This window comes from Lissotriton vulgaris, chromosome 11 (assembly GCF_964263255.1).
Source record: "Lissotriton vulgaris chromosome 11, aLisVul1.2, whole genome shotgun sequence".
NCBI lineage: Eukaryota > Metazoa > Chordata > Amphibia > Caudata > Salamandridae > Lissotriton > Lissotriton vulgaris.
In genome coordinates this window covers 8,319,100-8,344,455 of record NC_141699.1, presented here as the reverse complement: position 1 = coordinate 8,344,455, position 25,356 = coordinate 8,319,100, and the positions used below count along the sequence as shown (strand labels likewise).

At 48.7% G+C, this 25,356-nt stretch overlaps 1 protein-coding gene across 1 annotated transcript in view; it reads left to right on the top strand.

The window, feature by feature from the left end:
- CDC45 (cell division cycle 45) overlaps positions 1-25,356 on the top strand; it is a 428,728-nt gene that overhangs the window by 294,895 nt on the left and 108,477 nt on the right. The window contains exon 15 of the mRNA XM_086942644.1: positions 11,074-11,157. Within this exon, the coding sequence (XP_086798770.1) occupies positions 11,074-11,157 (84 nt within the window). The remainder of the gene's footprint in view (positions 1-11,073; positions 11,158-25,356) is intronic.

Genomic DNA, 25,356 nt, shown 5'->3' with positions numbered 1-25,356 from the left:
TCCAGTATTGGGGTATCTTTCATAGATTCACATGCCTGAATCATTCCCCGTCGCCGAGGCGGGAGTCCCACGGTAAATAAAAAGCAGTGCCAAAAGCACTTTATAGTAGTAGGCCCTAGAAAAGGCCTGAGGCCTACATTATAGTAGCCTATCTACCTCATTATGCTAAAAAGACCAAAGTCTTTGCTCCAACCTATCAGCTTACAGCACCCTCTAGAACCCTCTCTGTAGAGCCAGTTCTCCTCAGATTTTCACCGCACGTCGTGTGGAAGGGAGTCTCCCTGCGTCTTGACTCAGTTGTTTCTTCAGAGCTTCAGGATGTCTGACAAGAAGGCCTTGTTTAGACCTTGCAGGACCTGCGAGAAGAGGGTCCATGTTGATGACCATCATAAGGACTGTATTTATTCCCTTTATCCCAAATATGAGGCAAACAATTGTAAAATCTGCCGCACCTTCCCTTCTAAGACCTTAAGGCACAGCTTTCCAAACTGTGTGGCGCGACACGTTACTGTGTCGCGCCCCATGCATAGGTGTGTCGTGACGGGATGTGATGTGATGACCACTGTTCCCAGGAGCGTGCAGTGCTGTGTGTGAAGCGCGCACACACAGCACATCCCAGGAGAGCATTCCGCCGCTCGCATTTAAAAGTGGCGTCGCGAAAAATGCTAATTTTCTTTCTTCTTCTGCAAGTGCTGCATTTATTTCCTAATGAAGCGCAGCCAGAGGCTGTTAGTGAGCCTTTGTGAACATATTTGGTAATTACAGCACCATCATGCGCTGCAATTAACAAATATTTTCACAATGGCCCACAATCGGCCCCCAGCTCCTTTATGATAAGAAATGCACCCTTCCAGTCGGCGTCAGTACAAGAGCGGGATAGCATGCTCTTCTCTCTCATACGGGCATTACCTGCAGCCAGCCAGCCACAAAAAAACGAGAGGATATTTTATTTACTTCCAACTTCTACCCGAAAATTATTGTTCTGACAACACCTGGCAGGGTCTCTATAAATAGTGCCGCAAACATGTTGAGCTGGACTGCCTTTAATGAATCATCCGTCGCCCTCTTCAATTTATTGCCCGTGTAATAAAAGAATCTGACTGCGAAAGCGCAATCACACATTTATGTACCAATTTCCATTTGCTAAATGTTCGAGTGCCTGAAGGCACAACAATATTGGGCAAAGTATTGTTGATATGCAGCCATTAGCAACACCTGCTTCAAATAGGAGTGGCCACATTGCTTCTGTTGTGAACGAACTTATTGAAATAAAATGATTTTTATATAAGGCTGTGTCTGTGTTTTCGACCTTGTCCTACAGTTTGAGATTGAAGCAATCACTGGTAATTTCTAAAAGGCATAGAATGGAAATTCACCATATTTTCCACCATCCTCAGAAAGATGGGATAGGCAGTGACAAGGCCACAACCACAGGAAGGGAGTAATTACACAGGGCCGTGGGTAAGAAGCAGGCAGAAGTGTGCAGGGACGCAGTGACGGTTCACAGCAGGGGTCATGAGAGGGAAGCAGGCAGTTATCTGTATGGGAGGAGTGACTCTTCACCATAGCTGCCATGGTTTCAGATCGCTATGTGTGGCATTTTTATAATGTCAGTGTAATTATGAGTGACATTTTATCAACTATGAGTGACACTTTCCAAGGAGCAAAATCAAGCAATGACACTTGAAAGTGGGAGGTTCAAGCAGTAGATTTTCAGCATTTCTTGATGATAAATAAAGGTGGGCAGCACAGCCCGGGCTAGAAAGAGGTGGGCGTGGAAAAGGGAGCAGCATTATAGATGTGCACAGGGGAATCATGGGTAAAGGAAGAGTGGTGAGATCGGGGCAGGGGAGTATAGGGGGCAGTAAAGACGTGGCTTCGGGGAAAGGAGGGGGTGCAGGACATGTGCCCTCTAGTCTTCAGCAGAGACAGGAGGTGGCCCTGGAGAGAGGTCCGCCTGAGAGAGAGCTGTAGTGCACCAGGAATGGAAAGGCACACATTCTAAGAGCAGCTTCTGGGAAGAGGCCCTGCACTGAAGGGTGAGCTCTGGGGGCGGAGGTGTAATAGGAGAGGGGAGGGGGTGAAACACAGGAGGAGAAATACAACAACAGGAAGAGAGCCGGGTGATTAAAGTGAGAGAAAACCACGAGAGAAAGCATAAGAATGGGGAGAAGTGGTGGCTCTCACTGCAGTGAGGGCAGTGCCCACTGTGAGGAAAAGCAAACCCAGCTGAAGCCAGGATACTAGATCCAAAGTGTGGCCATGAAGAGCAGAGTTTTACGAGACAGAATTCCTCCAAGAACATGCAACATTCTGGGATTCTAGACCACAGAGATTTAGTCTAGGGGCGAAACTACTGGTGACCTGGTGATCTGGAACTTTTGGTTTTAATTCCAGCTCTGGTGTGTGTGGGGTTGTGTGTGTGTGGGGGTGGGGTTGTGTGGGTGGGGGGGTTGTGTGGGTGTGTGTTGGGTGTCTGTGGGTGGGCGTTTGTGTATGTGGGGTTGTGTGTGGGGTTGTGGGTGGTTCGGGCTAGCTCGCTGCGCTCGCTCGCTTTACCGTGTCCCTGACATTTTTTTCACAAAAAGGTGTGTCACCAACATGAAAAGTTTGGAAAGCTGTGCCTTAAGGGATAGGGAGGCCAGAGTCCTTTTGTGGCTAAAATCCTCTTCCATGGATGATGATGACGGAGCCTCTACCTCTAGCAAGAGGGCGAGGTCTTAAGAGGATAAGACAAGTGAGGGGAGAAAACATGCGAAAACCTCCCACTCCACTTCAGGCTCTTCACAGAGATCTCAACATTCTGTCTCTGGAGCCTCAGCCACCAACGATTCCTCAAAGAAACCTGTGAGTAAGAGCTCTGCTCTGACTACTATTTCTACTTCAACCTCCTCTTCTACGGCTATGATTTCCACTACATCTATCACTTCGCCTATTGTGTGTACAAAGATTTGAATTGTGGCTAAAAACTCTCGTAGATGGCTCGCCGACGTAGACATCATCATGAACGAAGCCTTCGCCGTCTAAAAAGAGCCCGTTGACTAAGTCATCGACGCCACCGTCGACGACTGTCTCGTCGACGGAGAAAGCATCGGCGACGAATCAGTCGACGGCTGCCCGTCGACAGCTGCTCCGTCAACGACAAACCCGTCGACGATTGTCCCGTCGACGGTAGCTCCGTCGACGTCTAGTCCATCGACGACGGTCACGTCTACGTCGAGCCCATCGACGACGGTCCCGTCGACGGCAATTCCATCGACGATTCCCTAGTCGTCGACAATCAACCCGTCGACGACCGCATCTTTTCAGCTGGCAGCTGCACCTTTGTCACCGGTGCCATAAAAACTGATGGATTCAGCTTTAGTGAAGCCTATTGCTGGGAATCAGGCTTTTTGTACGCCACTTTCAACAAAGACCTTTCAACTCGTATCTTACACGAGGCAACAAGGTTCTTGTATGTCGCCACTTATGCCCTCACATCTTCTAGAATCCTACTCCGATGAGGAAGATGATTTTGAGGATGATGATAATGAAGGAGCTTTTGGTGTGGCGCGTCACCCATCTGATCTCATCATCAAGTGTCAAGATGATGATGAAGATGACACTTACACTGAACATTACTACCAGGAGGACATTATAGTGCCTCATACTTTGGAATATCAGAGACGGCCTAAGGTCTCCGAAGTCACTCATTTACCGCCTACCCTGATACAGGACTTACAGGCTATGCTGGCAGATTATAAACCACGCTTTCCGCCACAAATGCCTCAGCCTAGTACTTCTGTTCCTCCATCTCAAATTCCACCGCTTTCTCCAGTCGTGGAACCTACGCAACCCGAGTTGCCTCCACAAACCCCGGACATGTCATCAGAAGAGGAAGTAGAGGAAGGAGAGTTGCCTAACGCACCTTCATCAGACCCATGGGATGATTACATTATCCCCATGCCACCCCCCCGCCCCCCGACTCCTCAGCCTACAGATTCACCACCTGAAGATGTAGGTGAGTTCCACAATCTAATGCAGAGAGCAGCAAACCGATTTCCGATTTAAACTCCTGGTGACAGTGGAGCAAGCGGAGTGCTTTCTTCATGATTTTAAAGAGGAAACCAGGAAGGTGTCTAGAGCCATTCCTATCATTGATTACATTTGGAAAGAGGGCCTTAAGGTAATGAAAAACCCCGCTTCTGTGCCTGCTGTGTTGCCAAGAATTGAGAAGAAATACCGTGCCCCGCTCAATAGTCTGGCGTGCCTTATTGGTCCTCCACGTCTCGATTCGGTAATCTCTAAGGCTGCACAGCAAAGGTCGAAGAACCCGGCTACCCCCATTTCTACACCACCTGATAAAGAGGGGCAACGTTTAGACCTTATTGGTAAAAAGTTTTCCACCATGGCTGCGGCCTCCATCAGAGCGGCGAATTCTTTGGCGATTATAGGGCGCTATGATCGCCAAGTGTGGTCAGAAATGGCTGGTTTCATAGAGCTGATTCCAGAGGACAAGAGGCAGGGAGCGTGGAAAATATTAATGGAAGGGGAGCGCGCAGCTGCGGAATCCATCGACTGCGCATTAGATATTGCAAACACAAATTTCAGACAGTTGGCAGGAGCGGCTGTTTTAAGACGTCAAGGGTGGTTGAAGGCCACTACCTTTCGTCCAGAGGTTATGTTATGTTATGTTATGTTATGTTAGTGCTATTTGTATTGCGCACGGCTGCTCCAGCGAAGGAGCGTCCCGGTCCTATTGAAAGTACTGGACATGGCATATGACGGAGAGTCCCTCTTTGGGAAACATGTCGACGAAGCTCTCCAAGCAATTAAAACAGATACGGATACTGCAAAATCACTGGGGTCATTGCAGTACAAAAGAGGATCATTAAGAGGCGCGAGAGGACGCGGTTATTCGTCCAGAGGAAGTTATTATCAGCAAGGCAGGCAATACCAGCAGCAATACCGCCAGAACTATCAGTCCCCGTATCGCCAGTCTGGATCGGCTGGTTTCTCTCGCCAAGGAGGAAGAAGGTGCACGAACAATTAGAGGCGAGACAATAACAAGAAACAGTGAGGTCAATTGGGCGCCACCTTCAACCCCCTATTTTACTGTGGGCACGAAGATATCTGCCTTCCAACAACAATGGCATCAAATAACAGATCAGTGGGTGTTGGACCCGGTCCAACATGGTCACACCCTGAAGTTGATCACCAAACCTGCATCAACTCCGCCCAGGGGTCCACCCCCCCCCCCCCCCCCCCCCCCCCCCCCCTCGTCTTCACTTATTGATCAAGGAAGTTCAAGCAATGCTTCTCAAGAACGCTGTAGAGAAGGTTTCAATCCATCAGAGAAGGACAGGTTTCTATTCCCGTTTTTTCCTCATAAAAAAGAAATCCGGGGAATGGCGACCTATCCTAGACCTACGCAATCTGAACAGATATCTCAAGAAGCAGGGATTCCGAATGGTCACTCTCTCTGACATTCTCAACTGCCTCAACGAGGGAGATTACATGGCTTCCTTGGACATGGAAGATGCATACTTCCACATCCCAATCCACCCAAAGCATCGAAAATACCTCCGTTTCACTGTCGCTGGCGCCCATTATCAGTTCAAAGTCCTCCCATATGGCCTCAAGTGGGCCCCAAGGATTTTTACAAAGTGCCTGGCTCCTGTAGCAGCAGCTCTTCGATCAGCAAAGGTACAGGTCTTCCCGTATTTGGACGACTGGCTATTCAAAGGTCCATCAAAGGCCAAAGTAAAGTCCGACATTACAATATGCTGCAATCTCTTTGCATCGCTAGGCCTCACAATCAACAAGAGCAAATCTCAATTGGTTCCAAAGCAGAACCTTCTGTTCCTAGGAGCTTTTCTGGACACAGTAGAATGTAAGGCATTCTTGTCTCGAGAGAGACAACTCCAACTACAGGCTTTGGCCATAAAACTGTCAAGAAAAAGGTCACTTTCAGTTCGCCTATTTGCATCACTTCTGGGATGTGCTCTTCGGCCATCAACCTCATTCCATTAGCACGTCTAAAGATGCAGCCTTTACAGGAAGAGCTACATCGTCAATGGCAACAAGCGACAGGCTCTTTCGAGGACACCATCACAGTCACCAACAGGATGGTGCATGCTCTTCAATGGTGGACACAGCTGAGCAATCTGGAACAGGGGCTCACATTCTTGCAAACTCCTCCGGATTTCATTCTAACGACAGATGCGTCCATGGAGGGCTGGGGAGGTCATCTCCAGGACTTACAGGTGCAAGAAAAATGGTCTGAGCAGCACAAAAAATGCCACATCAACAGTCTAGAATTGAAAGCCATTTTTCTTTCTCTTCAAGCGTTCCTCCCCAGGATAACCGGATCCTCGGTCCTGGTGAGAACGGACAACCCTACCAGCATGTTTTATATAAACAAGCACGGGGGAACGAGATCAGCAACATTGTCCAGGGAAGCCCAAGAGCCATGGCAATGGGTAACAATTCACAACATAACTCTCAAGGCAGAACACGTCAGAGGTCTCTACAACACCTTAGCAGACAAACTGAGCAGGTTCTCGTCAGATTGCCACGAGTGGGAACTGCACAACAACCAATTGAGCAAGGTGTTTCAGAGATGGGATAAGCCGACGTTGGATTTATTTGCAACCCAACAGAACAAGAAATGCCGGTATTACGCCAGCAGGTACCCTCAACAGGGATCAAGGGGGAATGCCCTGTCCATGCGATGGTCAGGGATTTATGCTTACGCCTTTCCTCTGATCCCTTTGATTCCACCAGTGGTATGCAAGATGAAGTTGGAGAGTTGCCACCTTCTAATTGCTCCCAGGTGGCCTCGCCAGTATTGGTTTCAGGAGCTCATGCTACTCTCACAGGAGCCACCGATCAGGCTGTTGGTAACCCCAACGCTACTGTCACGCAACGAGGGTCAGATACTTCACCCAGACCCTCAATCGCTGAAATTGCACGCATGGCTCCTAACTTCTTAGAATTTGAACATCTTCAAATTCCTCAGGACTGCCGAGACATCCTAAAGAAAGCAAGAGCTCAGAGTACATTAAAAACTTATCGTCTCAAATGGAAGCGCTTCTGTGCTTGGTGCATCTCAAACACTTTACACCCTATAGAGGCGCCAGCAGAGAAAATACTGCCCTATTTATTTCATTTGGCGCGATCTGGTCTTTCTTTTTCTTCAATAAAGGTCCAATTAGCGGCCTTATCCAGATACAAGAAAATGGCTGACACTCAATCGCTCTGCTCTTCATCGCTAATTAAACAATTCATGAGTAGTCTTTTCCCGGCTTATCCTCCAGTAAAGCCTTCACCACCCTAATGGGAGCTCAACACAGTCCTCTCACAGCTGATGAAGCACCCGTTCGACCATCCATAAAGCTGACCTAAAATTCTTGACATGGAAGGTTGCTTTATTAGCACTAACTTCCGCCAGAAGAGTGGGAGAAATTCAAGCCTTCACTATAAAAGAACCCTTTTTGCATTTTTCCCAGGACTGTCACTTTGCGGACAAATCCAACATTCATATCAAAGGTGCCTTCTCAATTTCATCTAAATGAACCAGTCAAACTGAAAGTTTTCTTTCCAAATCCTACAACCCCGGCGGAAAGAACATTGCATTCTTTAGACATCAAACGATGCTTAAAGTTCTACCTCCAGAGAACCAAGACTTTAAGAAAATCAGATCAACTGTTTGTAGCTTATGGCTAGACTACATTGGGTAAAGCGGTCACTAAAGCCACAATTTCCAGATGGATAGCTTCCGCCATTCAGTTCGGTCACATCAAGGCTAACCGACCATTGACGAGGTCTGTTCGATCTCATTCCACAAGAGCTGTAAATGTGGGATTCTAGTAAAGCGCACTGTTACTCTACCAGAGTGTCCTGGCGCTGTAGACCGCTGGGGAACCCGTTCTGGTTTTCCCTGTGAGATGGTCCCTTTCTGGGTATCTCCAGGGTGAAACCAGGCATCCCCGGCGTCTGTGGAGGTGCCGTTGTAGAGATAGGCAAGCTTAATGCCCAGAGTTGCCGAGTGTGTTCCCTGGTTTGAGTAGGCACTGAGGAGAGAATTATCGAGTCCGTTGACCCTGGTCCAAGAACCTGCCGCGTCGGGAATTGAACCCTGGTCCCGGGCCGTTCTCTGCTTACAGTTCTGCCGCCTCTAACCGGTGAGCCACACCACTCCACTCCTGTGGCAGCGTCTGCAGCTTTGTTTGCAGGAGTGACGCTTGAGAACATTTGCCGTTCTGCGGCATAGAAGAATGTCCACACGTTTACAAGACACTACTGCCTGCAATCAGCAAATCAGGATGATGCGGCAGTGGGCCAAGCTGTTTTACGTCACCTGTTTCCATAAGGAGTACATTCAGGTACTAACATTGGCTTATTTCATAAAAGGTACATATGATTCAGTATATTGTTTATAATATGCAGACATATGTTAACATATTGTGTGTTCCTATGGTGCTAAAGTTCCTTTCCTGTAGGAAATTGCACAATTTCTATGTTGAATGTGAACATGATTTGTTAACAACCAACAATTGCCTAGAGATTGATCTATTAACTATACATTCATGGGGGTGCACTACAATAAGTCTCCCACCATCCGCAACCGACTTTGCCTGGTTTACTGCTTGCTATTCTGATTCAGGCATGTGAATCTATGAAAGATACCCCAATACTGGATAAGAAAACAAGTTACTTACCTGTAACTTCAGTTATCCAGTATTGGTATCTTTCATAGTTTCACATGCACCCACCCTCCTCCCCGGAGAGTCAGTTCTCTAAGTTTGGGATACTTCTTCCCGCTTGTGCTACGACAATCTGAGGAGAACTGGCTCTGCAGAGAGGGTTCTAGAGGGTGCTGTAAGCTGATTGGTTGGAGCAAAGACTTTGGTCTTTTTTGCATAATGACGTAGATAGGCTACTATAATTTAGGCCTCAGGCCTTTTCTAGGGCCTACTACTACAAAGTGCTTTTGGCACTGCTTTTCATTTACCGTGGGACTCCCGCCTCGCGACGGGGAATGATTCAGGCATGTGAATCTATTAAAGATACCAATACTGGATAAATGAAGTTACAGGTAAGTAACTTGTTTTCTTATGTGTCACTTCAGGTATCTCGCTTTAGTATATTTCGTACATTTTCAAGCTTAAATTATTCCACATTGTTGCTGTTGGAGTCCCTTAGTCATTTACAATAGCAGTGCACAACTGCATGAAACTGTTTATTGATGGCCTTTTCACCGAATTGGAAAAGACCAAAACTGAAGCCATTTAGGTCAGTGTGTTGAGCTCCCTCCCACTCCCCTTAAAGAGATCACTGTTTTAGATTTAGAATGCAAGTGTGTGGGGATAGGAATAGGTGAGCCTCTAAAGGGAGAGGGCTGCATATTATGTTTTTTAAGATAGCCATACTGGAGGTTATAGTTACAGGTAAGTAACTAATTTATTCTACAGCATTGAATATTTCCTAGATTCCCATGCTTGATTATGAATGATGAGAAGAATTAAACAGTTTAATGTGCAATACCTGCAGTATCAAGGTAATACCAGAAACAGCATACACTCGCATTATTTGAAGCAATTTGTATGGAACTGCGTGCTTCACTGCAGTCTTTTCTTATACTGCTTCACAAGCAGTACTAACTTGTAAAGGTGTGGCAACCTTTCAGCATCACTGCCCTGCAGATATTCACCAAAGGTATGTTCGCTTTGAGGGCAGCAGTTGAAGCTTCTCTTATGTAATGCTCCGTCTCTCTGCCCTTAAGGGGTCAGTTGCCTTTGAAATGGCAGAAAGACTCCCTAAACACCACTTTGCTACCCCAGCCTTAGCTGCTCTGCACTGACTTCCGGTGCAGAAAATAATTCATTTTAAGGCCCTGTGCAATGCTACTCTGGCAGTACATGGAAAAGGTCCACCTATCATTTCGCAACTACTCACCCTTACACTCCCAGGAGGCCTTTACGGTCTGTAAATTTAAAGTTGCTGACCGTGCCTAATGTCAACAAAGCGAGATGTGGCTTGCACTCCTTCGCGTATCTTGTCCACAAGCTATGGAACAACCTCCCCCATAACCTTAGACTGGACCCTGAAACCACCATCAGTAATACTCCTGAAGACACATCTCTTCGCTCCAGACCACTCAACAATCTAAAGTGCATTTAGCTAGCCGGCAGGTATGTCTGTTTATCCAGTATTGGATCTTTCATAGATTCACATGCTTCAATCACTCCCCGTTGTCGAAGTGGGAGTCCCACGGTACTATAGTAAAGAAGCATGTATAACTAACGGGCTAAAATTACACTCGACCATAAATTTAATGGATGATTTGTCCTTTTTTTTAAAAAAAAAAAAAGGACCAAGTTTTAACTATGACCGATCAGGTGATAGCATCCTCTAGATCACCCCCTAAAGAGGCTGATTCCCTCAGATTTTCACTGCACTTCATGTGTGAAGGGAGTGTGGGGTATGCACCAGAAAGATAGTTACAGAAGCGAATTAACTTTTTCTTCTCCATCGGAAGTATTCTGTCTGAATTCATGAACATCTCTCCCTCCTCTTCAGAAACCAGAATGATTGACTGTGCAGGTGGCCTCATCATATCCTACAGCGTACTGGTCTTTTGAAACAAACTGCCTTAGAGAAACTTCTGTGAGTGACCGGTGCTGCCTCTGGAATGCTTGAAGGTGGTTAATTTTTTATATATACTTTTGTAGCAGCCTTTTTCAGGGACTACCATTTCCTGATTAATTGGCAATTTTTTTTCAAAGATTTCAGTCGATTTATACCTTTTTTGACTAATTAGGTTTAATTAGCTTTCAGGACAGCCGAAGCATGCTTCATAAAGATTTTCTTTTAGAAATGATTTCTAAATTATGTTTGAAAGTTTTCTAGGGTCCCTCACAAGTATTGAGAAATTTGGTTTGAATAGAAAATCAACGCTTTATTACAGCTGAGTAACTTTTCCATCTTCATCTGTTATTGAATGTACCGAGAACCTCTCTGTACACTTTATTGATGGAGGGTGGCATTTTCTCTGAACTGCATTTCCATAATTTCTTTTTTTTTTTTTAGGGCACACCAGACGTGAAAATGTTTTCTAAGCCAGCTTCCCTGTGTTTACTCAGCAAGTACTTGCTCAAGTCCTTTGTGTGCTCTGTAAGTAGCCTACTTTTTGTTTGAATGGTGCTTCTATTTGATTATTTGGCTTCCTTAATGTGATAACCTCGGCCTTGCCAGTGCTTTTTGTAGGATAGCGAGGGGTTGAGGGAGGTCCTCCACCTTGACCACAGAATGTGTGTTTAGGTGTGTTGCCCATATTACAACTTGTTTACAAGGGGTATTATAAATGAAACCTACATTTATTGAAAGCATAGTTTAAATGTGCAAATCTAGTAGGTATTAAATACAAAATATTGTACATTATCTATGAAAAATATGACCAGGTTTTTATTTGAACATGAATGGAAATACCTCAAAGCGTTTGGATAGTTTTCCCAATGCAAACTGACACTGGGTCTTAGTGGATGTCCCACTGTATAGTTCATTAAGTGTCTCTGTACATATATGCTGCTGTTTCAGTTACCATTAACTGCCAGTTAAGTTCCTGGTGATGCCTGAGAATATTACCATCAGACAATAATCAAGTAAAGTAGCTAGTAGTAGTGAATCGTAAAGAAACACGTAGTGATAGATTCCTTACCTTAGAATTACCCCCAGGCATCAGACTGGATCTGGAAAGTTTTCGTCAGCAATACCCCTGCGCGTCGGTAGGCATCGTCGTGCGGGTCCGCGTTCGTCGTTGTCGCCAAGATGGCGTCGCTGGAGCTACTTAGACTAACGTCAGTTCTTTCTTTTTCACGCAAGCAAGCGCAGATTCAGGAAGAGAAAGTACCCCCAGTCACTTTTTGACTGAGTTTTTTTCGAAGCTTTGTGTCTCAATTCTTATAGTTGATAGACACCTGGTGTCGTAGGGATGCCAGGCTTTAAGAACTGTGGGGACTGTCACCGCATGATGTCGGTGACAGACCCACACCACAAGTGTATCTACTGCCTGGGGTGCGACCACGACTTCAAGTCGTGCCTAGACTGCTGGGCCATGGCGCTGAAGACTTTGCGGAAGCGGGCCAGAAAGTTGCTGGAAGTCCAGCAGTCGGCTGCGCGCCGCTCAAGGTTCTGGTCCCATGGGAGGTCGTAGGACCGGTCGCGGAGCCGTCACCATCGTTCCTCTGGATCCAAGTCTTCGCACTTGGGGTCAGATAAGTCGAAGCATTCCAAGAAGAAGTCGAATAAGCGTTGTCGCTCTTCAACTTCCCATCGTCCATCACGCGGCTGAGGGTGCGGGTGGTGCCACCCCCGGCAGAGCCTGCGACTTCGCCGCTGGCCTACCTGCTCTTCCCGGGTCCGTCGGCGACGCCTGCTCAGGTGCAAGAGTTTCTTGCTGCCATGGCCTGACTCTTTGGGCCGTCTAGCCCCGCTGATGCGCCTACGGGCCCTGCAGGCCCAACTGCATCCAGGTACCGATCCCGGGCGACACTGGTTGACCTCATAACACCTCCACCGGTGTCGACCCCTCCGCCGGCACCACCTCTGACATCGTCGGGTGCCGCTGCCGACGTGGCCCCAGTTTCAGCCCCGACCCGGACACTGTGCCAGATCGGCATCGCTAGGTGCAGATTCCAACGCCGATGGGGCCTTTTTACCCCTATGTCTGTCCTCCTTATTTTCAGCTTCGGAGGCAGGGAACAACTGGGCGGGGTCTGAGGACCATTTCACACAACAGTGTGACTATGATCCGGACTGGGCAGAGGACTTGGGGGACGCCAGTGATCTTGACACCTCACCTGACCTTGGCATGCTGTCTCCTCCTAGCGTGGCTACGGAGGAGGGAGCCAGTTACGCAGTGGTGTTGCGTAGGGCGGCTGAGGCCCTCCACTCGAACTCCCTACAGTGGCTGTCAGGACTAACCCGAAAGAAGTGCTTCCGCCGGCGGCAACCTCTTCGGAGCCCTTGCTGCCTTTTGATGACGCATTTTCAGAGGTTCTTTTGGGCACTTGGTCCAGGCCCAACATAGGGGCTCCTGTGGACCGGAAACGTGGCCCGACGCCATCGCCCGGCTCCGGGCGACCCCCTCTTTCTCTCCCAATACCCCACTCGTGAGATACCGCATGCCTCTTGGGCTGTTATTCCCACTCTGTGTGGGACAAGGTTGCACAGGTGCTGCCCATCTGAGGAGGCACGGACTGTACTCTCCCAAGCTATAGCACCAGGGAGAGATGGAGCTAAGTTCACCATTCGTTGTGGGCTTGATACCGCCGACTTGCTGGGCAGGGCAATTTCCATGACGGTGGCGCTTCGGCGCCACACCTGGCTGAGGACAACTGGCTTCTCACGGGATGTCCAGAACACTCTGATGGATTGCCCTTTGATGGCATTCGCCTTTTTGGCAATAAAGCAGATAGTGCTTTGAAGTGCTTTAAGGACTCACAGGCTACGGCCAAGTCCTCGGGCCTATCAGCCTCTCGCCCTGCTTCACCTTCTGCTTTTCGCTCCTTTCGTGGCCATGGAAGGGGTGCCCCAACACGTTCGTTTCGGAGCCACAGGCCTGTGCAGCAACATCGTCAGCGCTTCCGCGGACGTGGGAACCGCTGAGGCGGGTCAGTCCATCTCCATCCTCGCAGCATCCACTTCAAAGCCTTCCTAGTCCGAACTTTCAGGCCCATCAAACGCGAGTGTGCAGCAGAATTCCCCATCATCTCCCCAACTGGCGCAACATCACCTCGGACAGGTGGGTGCTGTAAATTGTCAAAAGGGGCTACTCCCTCCCCTTCGAGACTACTCCTCCAGCTATGCTACCTCAGTCGGGGGACTATCTTGCGATTCTTCCACAGGAAGGCACGGCCCTCTTGGCCAAGGGGGCCATTAAGTGCAGTAGGTCGTGGTTGTTATTCCCACTATTTTCTGGTCCCCAAGAATGACAAGGGCCTGCGTCCTATCTTGGACCTCAGGAACGTCAACTGCTTCCTCCGGAAGGAGAAGTTCAAGATGTTGACGCTAGCTCAGGTCTTGTCTGCCCTCGACCCTGGAGTCTGGATGGTAGCGTTGGACTTGCAAACAGAAGGCAGGGTATCAGGACATCCCATCTACGCCTGAGCTTTTCAGGTAGTCCATGAATCATCCCTTTTAGGGTCCTGTTGAACCTTTCAACAAGCCCATTGCATTGTGGATGATAGGGTGTAGTGAACTTGTAGTTGACACCACATTCCTTCCACATAGCAGTTAAGTAGCTTGACATGAAGTTTGCACCTCTCTCAGAGACAACCTCCTTAGGGAAGCCCACTCTGGAGAACACTCCAACTAGAGCCCTTGCCACTACAGGTGCTGTAGTGGTCCTAAGTGGAATAGCTTCAGGATACCTGGTGGCATGATCCACTACCACCAGTATAAACTTGTGCCCTGATGCTGTCTGGGGTTCCATTGGGCCAACAATGTCAATCCCCACTCTTTCAAAGGGTACCCCCACCACAGGCATTGGTATAAGGGGGGCCTTTGTTGTGCCACCTGACTTACCACTGGCTTGGCAAGTGACACAGGAGCGACAAAACTCCTTGGTATCCTCATTCATGTGAGGCCAGTGAAAGTGTGAGATAAGTCTGTCCCAAGTCTTTGTCTGGCTTAAGTGACCTGCTAAGGGAATCTCATGGGCCAAGGTAAGAAGGAAACCTCTCTGAGTCAAGGGTACAACCAGCCTCCTGGTCATGCCAGGCTTGGGGTCTCTTGCCTCAGTGTACAGGAGTCCATCATCCCAGTATACCTTGTGGGTACCTGTGGCGTTCCCAGCAGCCTCAGCAGCAGCCTGCTGTCTGAGGGGTTCAAGGGAAGGGCAGTCTAACTGTTCCTTCCCCAGGTCTTCTCTTGAGGGTCTCCCTGAGCCCAGAAATTCAACTTGATCAAGTTCAAACTCTTTAGGCTCAGTTTCCCTCAATTCTTGTAGGTCAGCCTCCTCAGAGACTTGATCCTCAACCTGGGGCAAGGGGGAAGGCACAGCCTTAACCCTACTGCTCTTCTTCTTGGGAGGTGTCTGGTCCATTGTTCCAGGATCCAGCACCTGTTCAGTGGGGCATCTTCTGGCCTGTGACCTAGTCACAGCAAACACATGTGCTGGCAAGCCTAACATTTCCATGTGAGTCCTCTGCTCCACTTCTGACCATTGTGATGACTCCAAATAATTGCCCAACAAACAATCCACTGGGAGGTCTGAACTAACTACAACCTTCTTTTGGCCAGTTACCCCTCCCCAGGAGAAAGCTACAATTGCCATACTGTGACTGGTAGTGACATTGCTTGCATTGGTCACCAGGAAATCTGTACCTGGCATGATCTGTCCAGGGTCCACAAAGTTAGGTGTCACCATGGTGACACTGGCACAAGTGTCCCTATAGGCCTGAGCCATTTTTCCATTTATTAAAGGTGTCTGTCTGTATTTGCCCAAAGTATTGGGACTTATATCAGGGGATATATCCACATCCCCTGTACAGACAAGGACAGCCTGAGTGAGTGTGCCAACTAAGTTGTCATACCCCTCAGAGCCCAAGGTTAACCCAACTAAACCCTTGGGAGGTGCACTACCACTGCTGACTGTACTAGGGGGCACAGGTGCCTTAGGGGCTGCAGTGGCAGGAGTCTGCCCTCCTCCTTTCTTGGTGCACTCACTAAACCAGTGAGTTTTACTTTTGCAGTATTGGCACCACCTTTTTGATTGGCCTTCTTGATTCTTCTTTTTCTGGGGAGCCTGACCCCCACCCTCTTTGGGTTGTTGGAGACCTGTCGAAGACTTCTGGTCATTTTGTTCCCCCTTAGAATCTTTACCCTTCTGGTCTGCTTTCTTCTGACCACCTTGATTCTGGCCCTGGTTCTGTTTAACTCTTGTTCTGACCCATCTGTCTGCCTTCTTTCCCAATTCTTGGGGAGAGGTCAGATCTGAGTCAACAAGATGCTGATGCAACAACTGGTTCTGACAATTGTTTAAAATTTGCTCTCTCATCATCAAATTGTACAATCCTGTATAATCAGTAACCTTACTGCCCAGCAACCAGCCCTCAAAAGCCTTAGTGGCACAATCTACAAAGTCAGACCAATCTTGAGACTGAGTTTTCTGGGTATCCCTGAACAGCACCCTGTACTGCTCAGTGGTTAGGCCAAACCCATCAACCAGTGTATTTTTCAAGATTTGGTAATTGTTAGCATCCTCCACTCTAGTAGTGAGGAGCTTATCTCTACCTTTACCTTCAAAGGAGAGCCACAAGATAGCTGCCCACTGACTCTGGGGAACACCCTGCACAGTGCAGGCCCTCTCCAAAGCAGTACTCCATTTGTGGATGTCATCCCCTTGTTTAAAGGAGGGCACTATCTTATTCAGGTGTTTTGTATCAAAACTCCTTTCCCTATTGCTAGGTATAATGCTGCCACCAGTGGGTTTTGACCCACTCAATTCCTGCTCTCTAGCAAAGGCAAGTCTCTCTTTGGCCAGGGCAAGTTTTTCCCTGGCAATCCTCAGATTGACTTCCCTTTCCTTGGCTTCATAAACTCTCCTCTGAGGGGAGGTCATCCTCCTCAGAGCAGAGGCCTGAGAGCCATTGGTTTGAATGGATCTGCCAGAGCCTCTTGACAGAGACCTAACTCGTCCATTCCCAATGTTAAGCTGGCCTGAGAGGGGTCCTAGGGCTCTCCTAGTATCACTCTCATGCCTGCTTAAGTTGTCCCTAGTTAGCGGACTAACTATTTCTGGACCTTTGTCTGCCTCATCCCCAGATGTCTCCTGATCATCATCCTCCTCACCTGAGAGATGGATGAGATCTGGGTCACCCCTGGTTCCTTCTAGGGCTGGCATGTCCCCTTCTGGATGAGAAGAGCTAAGAAGTTTCTCAGCTTTCCTGGCATCATAAGTCTCTAAGAGACCAATCAGAAATGGGATTGTGGGGTTAGACCCCTGTTTTAGTTTCCTGGAGGTACACACTTGTCTCATCTCCTGGAAGCTAAGGGCTGCATATCTAGAAGAGGCCTGTGGAGGGTCCTCAACCATCAGAGGGGTCTCAGTAGACTCTCCGAGGTTAGACATGCTTCTAGTGTGGTGTAAGTGATGCACCTACCTACACTATGTGTTTGCCTACTGATCCCTTGCTAAGAGTTGCAGCCAAGGTGTGCTAAGCCTTGGGGAGCTGCAACAGCTGGTTCAGTAGAACTCAGAGTATTCTAAGCTAAGTTATATGTACCTAAAAGTACTTATGTGATCTTTCAACAAGATATTCTTAGGATACGTGTGGTGAAACAACAGCAAGCTCAAATCCCACCGCTGCCACCAATGTGAGAAGGTGGCCTGATATGCAGGGCTCACTATTCTAGTGAACACTATGTATCAGTCCAGCAACCCTTATTGATGATTGGTTGTAAGTCAACCTTATAGACCAGCTATCCTAGTAGCATGGATACGAGCAGTCTAAGGCTAAAGACTCGAGAGGGCGTGTTAAGCCAGCTGTTATACCACACATATACCCCTTGAACACCCAGTGAAAGGACACCACACAAGTGTTATGAAAATAAACAGTGTATTTATTAGAATCACAACAGCCCTGTACTCTTTATGAGGACAGGGTACTAAGCACAAAACAAAACTCTTACGAAAATACTTAAGTTAGCACAGTATATACAAATGCCCGAGGGGCACGGAAAACCATATACTCTGAAAGTGGAATGCGAAATTACTAGCAGGTAAGTACAGTACTAATAGGCTTTGGAATCGCTAGGACTTGACTATAGAATCGTTAGATTACTTCTAGGAGACCCAGGGGACTCGGGTGCAGAGTGTGCACTCTCACGCGTGATGCGGGACAAAGTCTATGGTAGCTAGTAAATGCATAGTTAGTGTTCTCGGGCGAACCCGACCTGGTAGGAGGAAAACGAAAGTGGATTCTGACCCTTGGATAGTGAGGCTATGCTGGGGCACCGAAATGCCGAGTTTACCTAGCCCAGGGGCTGCAGCTGCATATGTCTCAAAAGACGTCGGAAATCCTCGTAGACGGACCAGGAGCCTGGAAGAAAGATGCTGGCAGGCGACCAGTGAAGAGAGTTCGAAGTGATCCAAGCCTGGATCTTAAAGAGAGATGACACCTGAAAGCAGAGGGGACCAAGTTCGTGACTACTAGCCAGTAGTCGGGTGGCACCAGGAGGGCACCGGATGGTAGTCACCTCGACTAGGTGAGTGGGTGACGCTGTGCTCTGCAGATCTCACGGACCAGGAGGCGTTGTCGGCGACCAGGATGGAGGAGCGAGCTGTCCCACGATGGATGAAGCTGTCGGCGTCGCTGGACCCAGGATTGGGCAACAAAGCCTTGGTAAATTCAAGCCCACGCGGTGGACTCAAAATGGCGTCTGGAGTGGACCAGGAGGGTCCGGGGTGCTTCTCTTGAAGAAGGAAGCAAGGGCCAGTCTGGAGCAACCAGACCAGCAGCAGTGATGTCGTCGGGCGTCGTTCAGAAGGCCACAAGCCAGCGGGCTAGTAGCCAAACAACGCGGTGAGCAGCAAAAAGCAGAAGGGCCCCACGCAGATCGTGGAGATGCTGGGAGGCTGATCTTCGGTGCTGGAGCTGCTCAGGGCCGGGGCTTCTCGGACCCCAAAGCACTCACCAGTGGAACACTTGGCGGGCTTGCTGTAAAGAAGTCGTGCAGTCTTGGCGATCGTCGGTCCCTCGAGGTCTCGTCGCACTCACGGTTCTCAGCTTGGCTGTAGAGGTGAGTAGAGGTCAGAGGTGCCAGGGAAGCCGGGTCTCGTCGAGCTGTGTCGTCGGATTCCTGAGGAAGGACTTGCAGCAGACCGCAGTGTTCTTAAGATGGTGCCTGCGGATGCAGGGTGACTACTCCTTAGCCACAAGGGAGAATCTTGAAGAAGAAATCTTGATGTCCTTTCGCTGAAAGTCGTGTCTTGATTCCAAAGATGATCTAATTTGAACAGGGGGCCCGCTCCTATCTTTATACTAAAAAAAGGGGCTGACCCGGTGACTAGGTCCTGCCTATGGGTGGGACTAGGAGGGGGGTGGTTACACCCCTCTCCCATGCCGGACTTTCCCCAGGCCAGGGGCTGGTGTGCCCCTGGAACTGGTTCTGACCGGCCTATGCGTAGTGAGCACCGGGGTGCCACTCAGCAGTCACCTTCCTGTAAAGCCCTGCCTACCCAGGATACACAAAACCCTGTCTGGGATGGTGCTAGCACCGCCCCTGACAGGAAACCCTTTGTCCAAGCTCTCCTAGCTGGAAGGACTCCCAGCAGCAGGAGGTCAGACTCGTGTCTGTGGTGGCAGCATCCATTTTGTGGAGCTGAGGCTTCGCTTAACTTTAACCGGGGTTCACAGTTACATGCATGTCGTGTCCCTCTAGAAGGGTGGAATGCTAACCCCGTCGCCAGAATTGGCGAGGGGTTAGTATTCCAATTCGTATGACACCTTACTCGACATGTTTTGATAAAGCAATACCAAAGATAGCATTTAACCGCGAGGATTATAATGCACTTAAGAGTATATGGTATGCGTTATCATGGAACAGCTATTAGGACTTGGTTCCGCAAGCTGCAGACAGGCTCAGCTCATGCCAGAGCGCCATCTCACACGATTACAAGCACTCTGCCTTCAGGATTGTCAAGGCCTGCCATAGGAGTGACTGATAGGAATCGGTGTGTCCATTTTAGGGTTAGATATAGGTATACTATATCTACAGCAAAGGGTGATTACACGACTTTGCCCCAGCTGTCATGCAGCCAGTTGTGTCAAATTTAGGAGGCCAGCCAGGGGTGGCATAATACATGCTTCAGCCCCTGGTAGGCCCTGGGTACACCTATGCCCTGAGTTACAGGGTCTGATAAGGTGGCCCAGTACCAATTGGTAAATTCCCCTAGGGTACATTTTGTAATTTAGAGAGAGAACAGCCAGGCTGTGGGTCTGATTGGCAGGCCCACAGCCAGAGAAAGTCGTAAACCAGTGAAACAAAAGCAAAAAATCTGGGTGATCATAGGATTGCAGACCCTACTCTCCTACACAGACTATGGCCAATCTCCTGCATTTGCTGGGGTTCTCCATCAACGTGCTGAAGGCAGCCCTGATTCCCTCCCAGAAGCTCCTCTTCATCGGAGCGGTTCTGGACTCGGCACAGTTTTGGGTTTATCCTCCCGAGCAGCGAGTCCGGGATATTCAGGCTATGATTCCGATCTTTCAGCCTCTATCCTGGGTTCCGTTCAAGATGACCCTCCGGGTACTGGGCTTGATGGCCTTTTACATCCTGCTAGTGGATCATGCCAGATGGCATATGCGGGCTCTGCAGTGGAACCTGAAGTTCCAGTGGGCACAGCATCAGGGCAATCTGTCCAGATCTCGGAGGGCACTGCATGACAAATGCAGTTGTGGCTCACAAATCGCGATTGGGTCAATGGCAGATCCCTCTCCCTTCCCCAACCGGAACACACAGTTGTCGGACGTGTCCCTTCTGGGATGTGGCGGCCACATGGGAGAGGCGGAGATCAGAGGCCTCTGGTCTCCGGCGGAGTCTGGGTTCCATATCAACCTTCTGGAGCTTCGGGAGATCCGACTTGCACTGAAGGCATTCCTTCCTTCTGTCCGGGGAAGAGTAGTGCAGGTGTTCACAGACAACACCACCGCCATGTGGTACTGCAACCAACAGGAAGGGGTGTGGTCATTAACCCTATGTCAGGAGGCTCTGCGCCTCTGGACATGGCTGGGACAGCAGGCATTTACCTGGTGGTTCAACACCTGGCAGGTTCTCTGAACGCCAGGGCAGACGAACTCAGCCGCCAGTGCATGATTGATCACGAATGCCGTCTAAACTTTGACACGACGCAAGGTCTCTTTCAGCAGTGGGGAGAGCCTTGGTTGGATCTATTCGCCACCGAAGAGAACGTGCAATGTCATCAGTTCTGCACGTTGGAATTTCCAAGGCGGCACTCGCTAGGCGCCGCTTTTCGTCGCGAGTAAAGTTGCGGTCTACTATCAGCCTTTCCGCCTATGCCACTTCTACCCAGAGGGCTTGAAGATCAAGCGCGTCCGGGCCCAAGTCATTCTTGTGGCTCCGAACAGGGCTCGAAGAGTATGGTATCCCGAGCTACTCAGCATGGCTATTGATCCTCTTCAGGAGGATTTTCTGTTGCAGCAACAGGGGACGGTCCTCCACCTGAATTGTCCAGCCTCCACCTCCTTGCATGGAGATTGAGCGGCGGCAGTTGACTTCTTTTGACCTGCCCCCCCCCCCCCCCCCCCCCCCCCCCGCCCCCAAAGTTTGTAATCTTGGCCGCCAGTCGTCGCTCCACTAAGATGGTGTACGCCTGCAGATGGATTAAGTTTGTGGCATGGTGCATGTGAGAAGTTGGCCTGACATATGATGCTCACTAGTTCTAGTGATCACCTTGTATCAGTCCAAACAACCCTTATGGTGATTGGTTGTAAGTCAACCTTATAGACCAGCTATCCTAATGGTAGCATGGACAAAGCAGTCTTAGGCTAAACCCTTTTGGCATGTGAAGCCAGCTGTTTTACCACATATAACCCCTTGAATACCAAATGAAAGGACACCACACAGTTTGTTATGAAAATAAACAAGATATTTATTAACTAACAAACACCTCTGAACTTTTTATGAGATCAGAGGGCTAAGCACATGACAAGACTCTTAAGAAAAATACGTTAAGTTGCACAAGTTACAATGTTGCCCTAGGGGCGCAACAGACCATATACTAAACAAGTGGTATAAGGAAGTCGATGGAAGGAATGGAGCTGTCCAGAGGCTGTAGGATCGCTGGGACTACACTATCCTAACTTTATATAAGTAATAGGAGGCCCACGGAACGCGTGTGCAGAGTGTGAACTCACACGCGAGATGCGTAACAATGTCTATGGACAGTACAGTTCAAGAAAAAGGTGAGTACGGACAATCCTGACTAATTAGGACTAAAACGACTGGAAATCTGGACACTAGGAGAGTCAATCTACCCTTGAGCACCGAAATGCTCTTGTTACCTCACTCACGGGCTGTGGGTGCATAGGTGCAAAGTTGTGTCAGGTTTCTACGTTGAAGTCTATGGAGCCTGAAAGAAAAGATGCTGCAGGCGACCAGGAGGAAGATGTCCGGTGTGATCCAAGGGTGGATCGGAGATGCTGAAGACCTGAAAATAGAGGGGACAATGTTCAAAGTCACTAGCCAGTGACTGGAGTGGAACCAGGAAGGAACCAGATGCTGTCGTCTCGATCAGGTGAAGAGTGGACGCTTGACTCTGCAGCCACGTGGACCAGGAGGTGTCTTCGATGACCAGGATGGAGGCACGAGCTGTCCCAGGCAGGCTCTCCCTGTTGGCGGTGTTGGTTCCGGATTCGGCGTCAACAGGCCTTGGCAAAGGCAACCCACGCGGTGAGTGGGAAAGGCGCCTGGTGCGGACCAGGAGGGTCCGGGGTGCTTCTCCTTTGCAGGGAAGCAAGGGCCAGTCTGGAGCAACCAGACCAGCGGTGTTGATGTCGTGGATCGTCGTCTAGGAGGCCACTAGCCAGCCGGCAAGTGACCTGACAACGCGTCGAGCAGCAAACAGGCAGAAGGGCCCCACGCAGATCTCGTGGATGCTGGAGGGCTGGTCTTCGGTGCAGGAGCTGCTCGGGGCTGGGGCTTCTCAATCCCCAAAGCACTTTGTCGAGGTTACCTCAGAAGTCGTGCTGGAAGCGAAGTGCAGTTTCTCCAAGATGGCCGGTCTCTCGTGTCTCGTCGCACCCACGGATCTCAGCTGTGCTGCAGATGTGAGTTGAGGTCGGAGAGGTTTGGGAATCCGGGTCTCGTCGGGCTCTGAAGTCTGGATCCTCGAGGGAAGACAAGTGAAGCCGCTGGACGCTTGATGGTCCCTGCTTGTGCAGGGTGGACACTCCTTGCCCACAAGGGAGATTTCTTCAGTCTTCTGTAGCAGAAAGTACATACCACCTGTCCTCAGGGATTGCATAGTGATTCTGTATAAGGGTCACCACCTTTTTCATCCTTGGCCAACAGGCCTGCGGTGCATGATCGCATTATTTTAGAAAAGCATTTGATTGTTACCAAAACATATTGATTCTAGAAGAAACCCTGGAGTGACCACTCAAGTATATAAGACCCTTATTCCCCCATGCAAATGAGCTGAGAATTCCTTCCACGCTAAGAAAGGGTCCTGCATGCTGAATCTTCGTCACAAATCGGTCTGAAATCCCTTGCGGTGTATTATCCTCAGAGCAGAGACGGGGTCCTTCATTCTCTACCATCAGATGAGGGCGTTGGTTCTTCACTGTATTCTTGGCTATATGCATATATATATACATACACATCTATACATGCTACACCTACATATTCAGGCTAGGTACATTTAGGCAAATTACATAGTGCGTGCATTATAGGAATATGCAAGTGCTACTGTCTTATCTGAACTGTATATGTTCATCTTCTTAGCACTAAGGTAGAAATGTATCTACGGTTTACTATATTAGTACTTGCGATTTCTTTTGTATGCTTCTGTCTCCTGATTGTCACAGCTACTATGTTTTACACAAAGACTGACGCTGGACCAATAAATACTTATTGAAACATCCTAACCGACATCCTGTGTATTTTCCGAGAATAAGTAAGCACGTGTGACTGAGTTAAAAGTACTGTACTGTTTTCCACGATCCCTGAGGAATCGGGATTGTCATGTTCAGTGGTTGCTAGAAACTACCTACACCCCTGTAAGATACAGGGGGTGGTAGTGGCACTGTAGAGCTAGCTGGATGAACGGCTGACGTATCTTGTGGGGGTGTCGTGAATCAGTTTGGACACCAAGCCCTCAGTTTAGGTCATCCAAAGTACGCAGGTCCTGGGGATTCCTAGGAACTGCACAACACTTTGATGAGGAATAATAGTGGTCGGCCTAAATGGGGAGGTGTGTATCTATGAAAGATATCAATACTGGAGGACCACAGTGTACAGGTAAGTAACTTTTTTTTCTCCAGTATTGAATATTTCATAGATTTACATGTTTGCATCAATGTAGCTAGCATTAAGTAAACAAAGCGGGCAGGGAAAACCATGTTAAAAGAGGTATGCCTAAAATAAGATACGAAGCATAGTGACATAAAGCTGTAAGTTAAAAAAAAAAAGAAATGGAGTGGGACTATTAAAGGGGGGAGTAATGTCAGTAAGAGGGTACAAGTAAGCAAGTGGGTAGGTGTATTGGAGCAATTGTTTTGGATTGGGGCAGGAAGTGTAAGAAGCTACTTTGTGATGGACAGTCCTTTGGGGTGGAGCAGCAATAATAATATTTCTGACAATCTTGATGGACTCTAATTTGAGTTGCTCCATTCCGGTATCATAAGTTTTCTTCCAGGGGATCCTCCTCAATAGTCATAAGCATTAGAATATTCCCGCCCATGCGCAGGACCCCGGAAACATTATATTATATGTGCCCTACATATATATGCGCAATTTCAGCCTAATAAACACCAGAGCTGAATTATGCTGCAAAGAATTTCCATAAACCATGAACAAACATGCATTATAAACATGAGTCAACAACAGCTTTGTTTTAGAACTGTTTTAATGCTCATAAAGCAGTGGAAATTCTCATGAAACACTGAAAGCATAGGAAGCTCCCAGGCTGCTTTGCAAAACTACAGTCTAAAAAGACTGAAAAGCTAACCTGCATCAACATGCAGTAAACTGACATTGTGCCTTTAAGGCACCCATGACCCCCAGCTTCCCATCATGCCTCAGGGGTGACAGTTAGGTCAGTTCTTTCCGGCTCCTTCAGGAAGGACCCTGGTAACTCGGCTCCAATCTTTTCTGGCTTTTTGTCAGAAAATTCCTTCATTATTCTGATTTTTTTTGACTTACTTTGACATTTTACATCTAGTCAAGTAAGTATCGGTCTTTATTGGCAGTTGTTTTGAGGCATTTTCTCTTAGAATGCCCTCACTCTTTGATAACTGCCCTTCTTGTGGCAACAAGAAGGCCAAAAGGGGGGCGCTAGAGGGCGCACTGCAGAATGGCCGCACTGTCGTGAGGCTCCTGCTGCCCGGAGCTATTATCCGCTTATAGATCCTGCTGACCATCACTGCGCCCTGATCTGACCCTATAGATCTGCTGGAATACCGACTGGCCACCCACGGTCCAACTCCTGTTCCATTCGGAGGTTGCTGGCCGAAGTTACGAGGGCTCCAAGTTTCCCCGACTTGCGCTCTGGATGTCGGGTGCTCCGTAGCCCGGCGTCACTTTCCACGCTAGCCCGCGGCTTCGCACGTGGGGTGGAGGCCCTGCTCT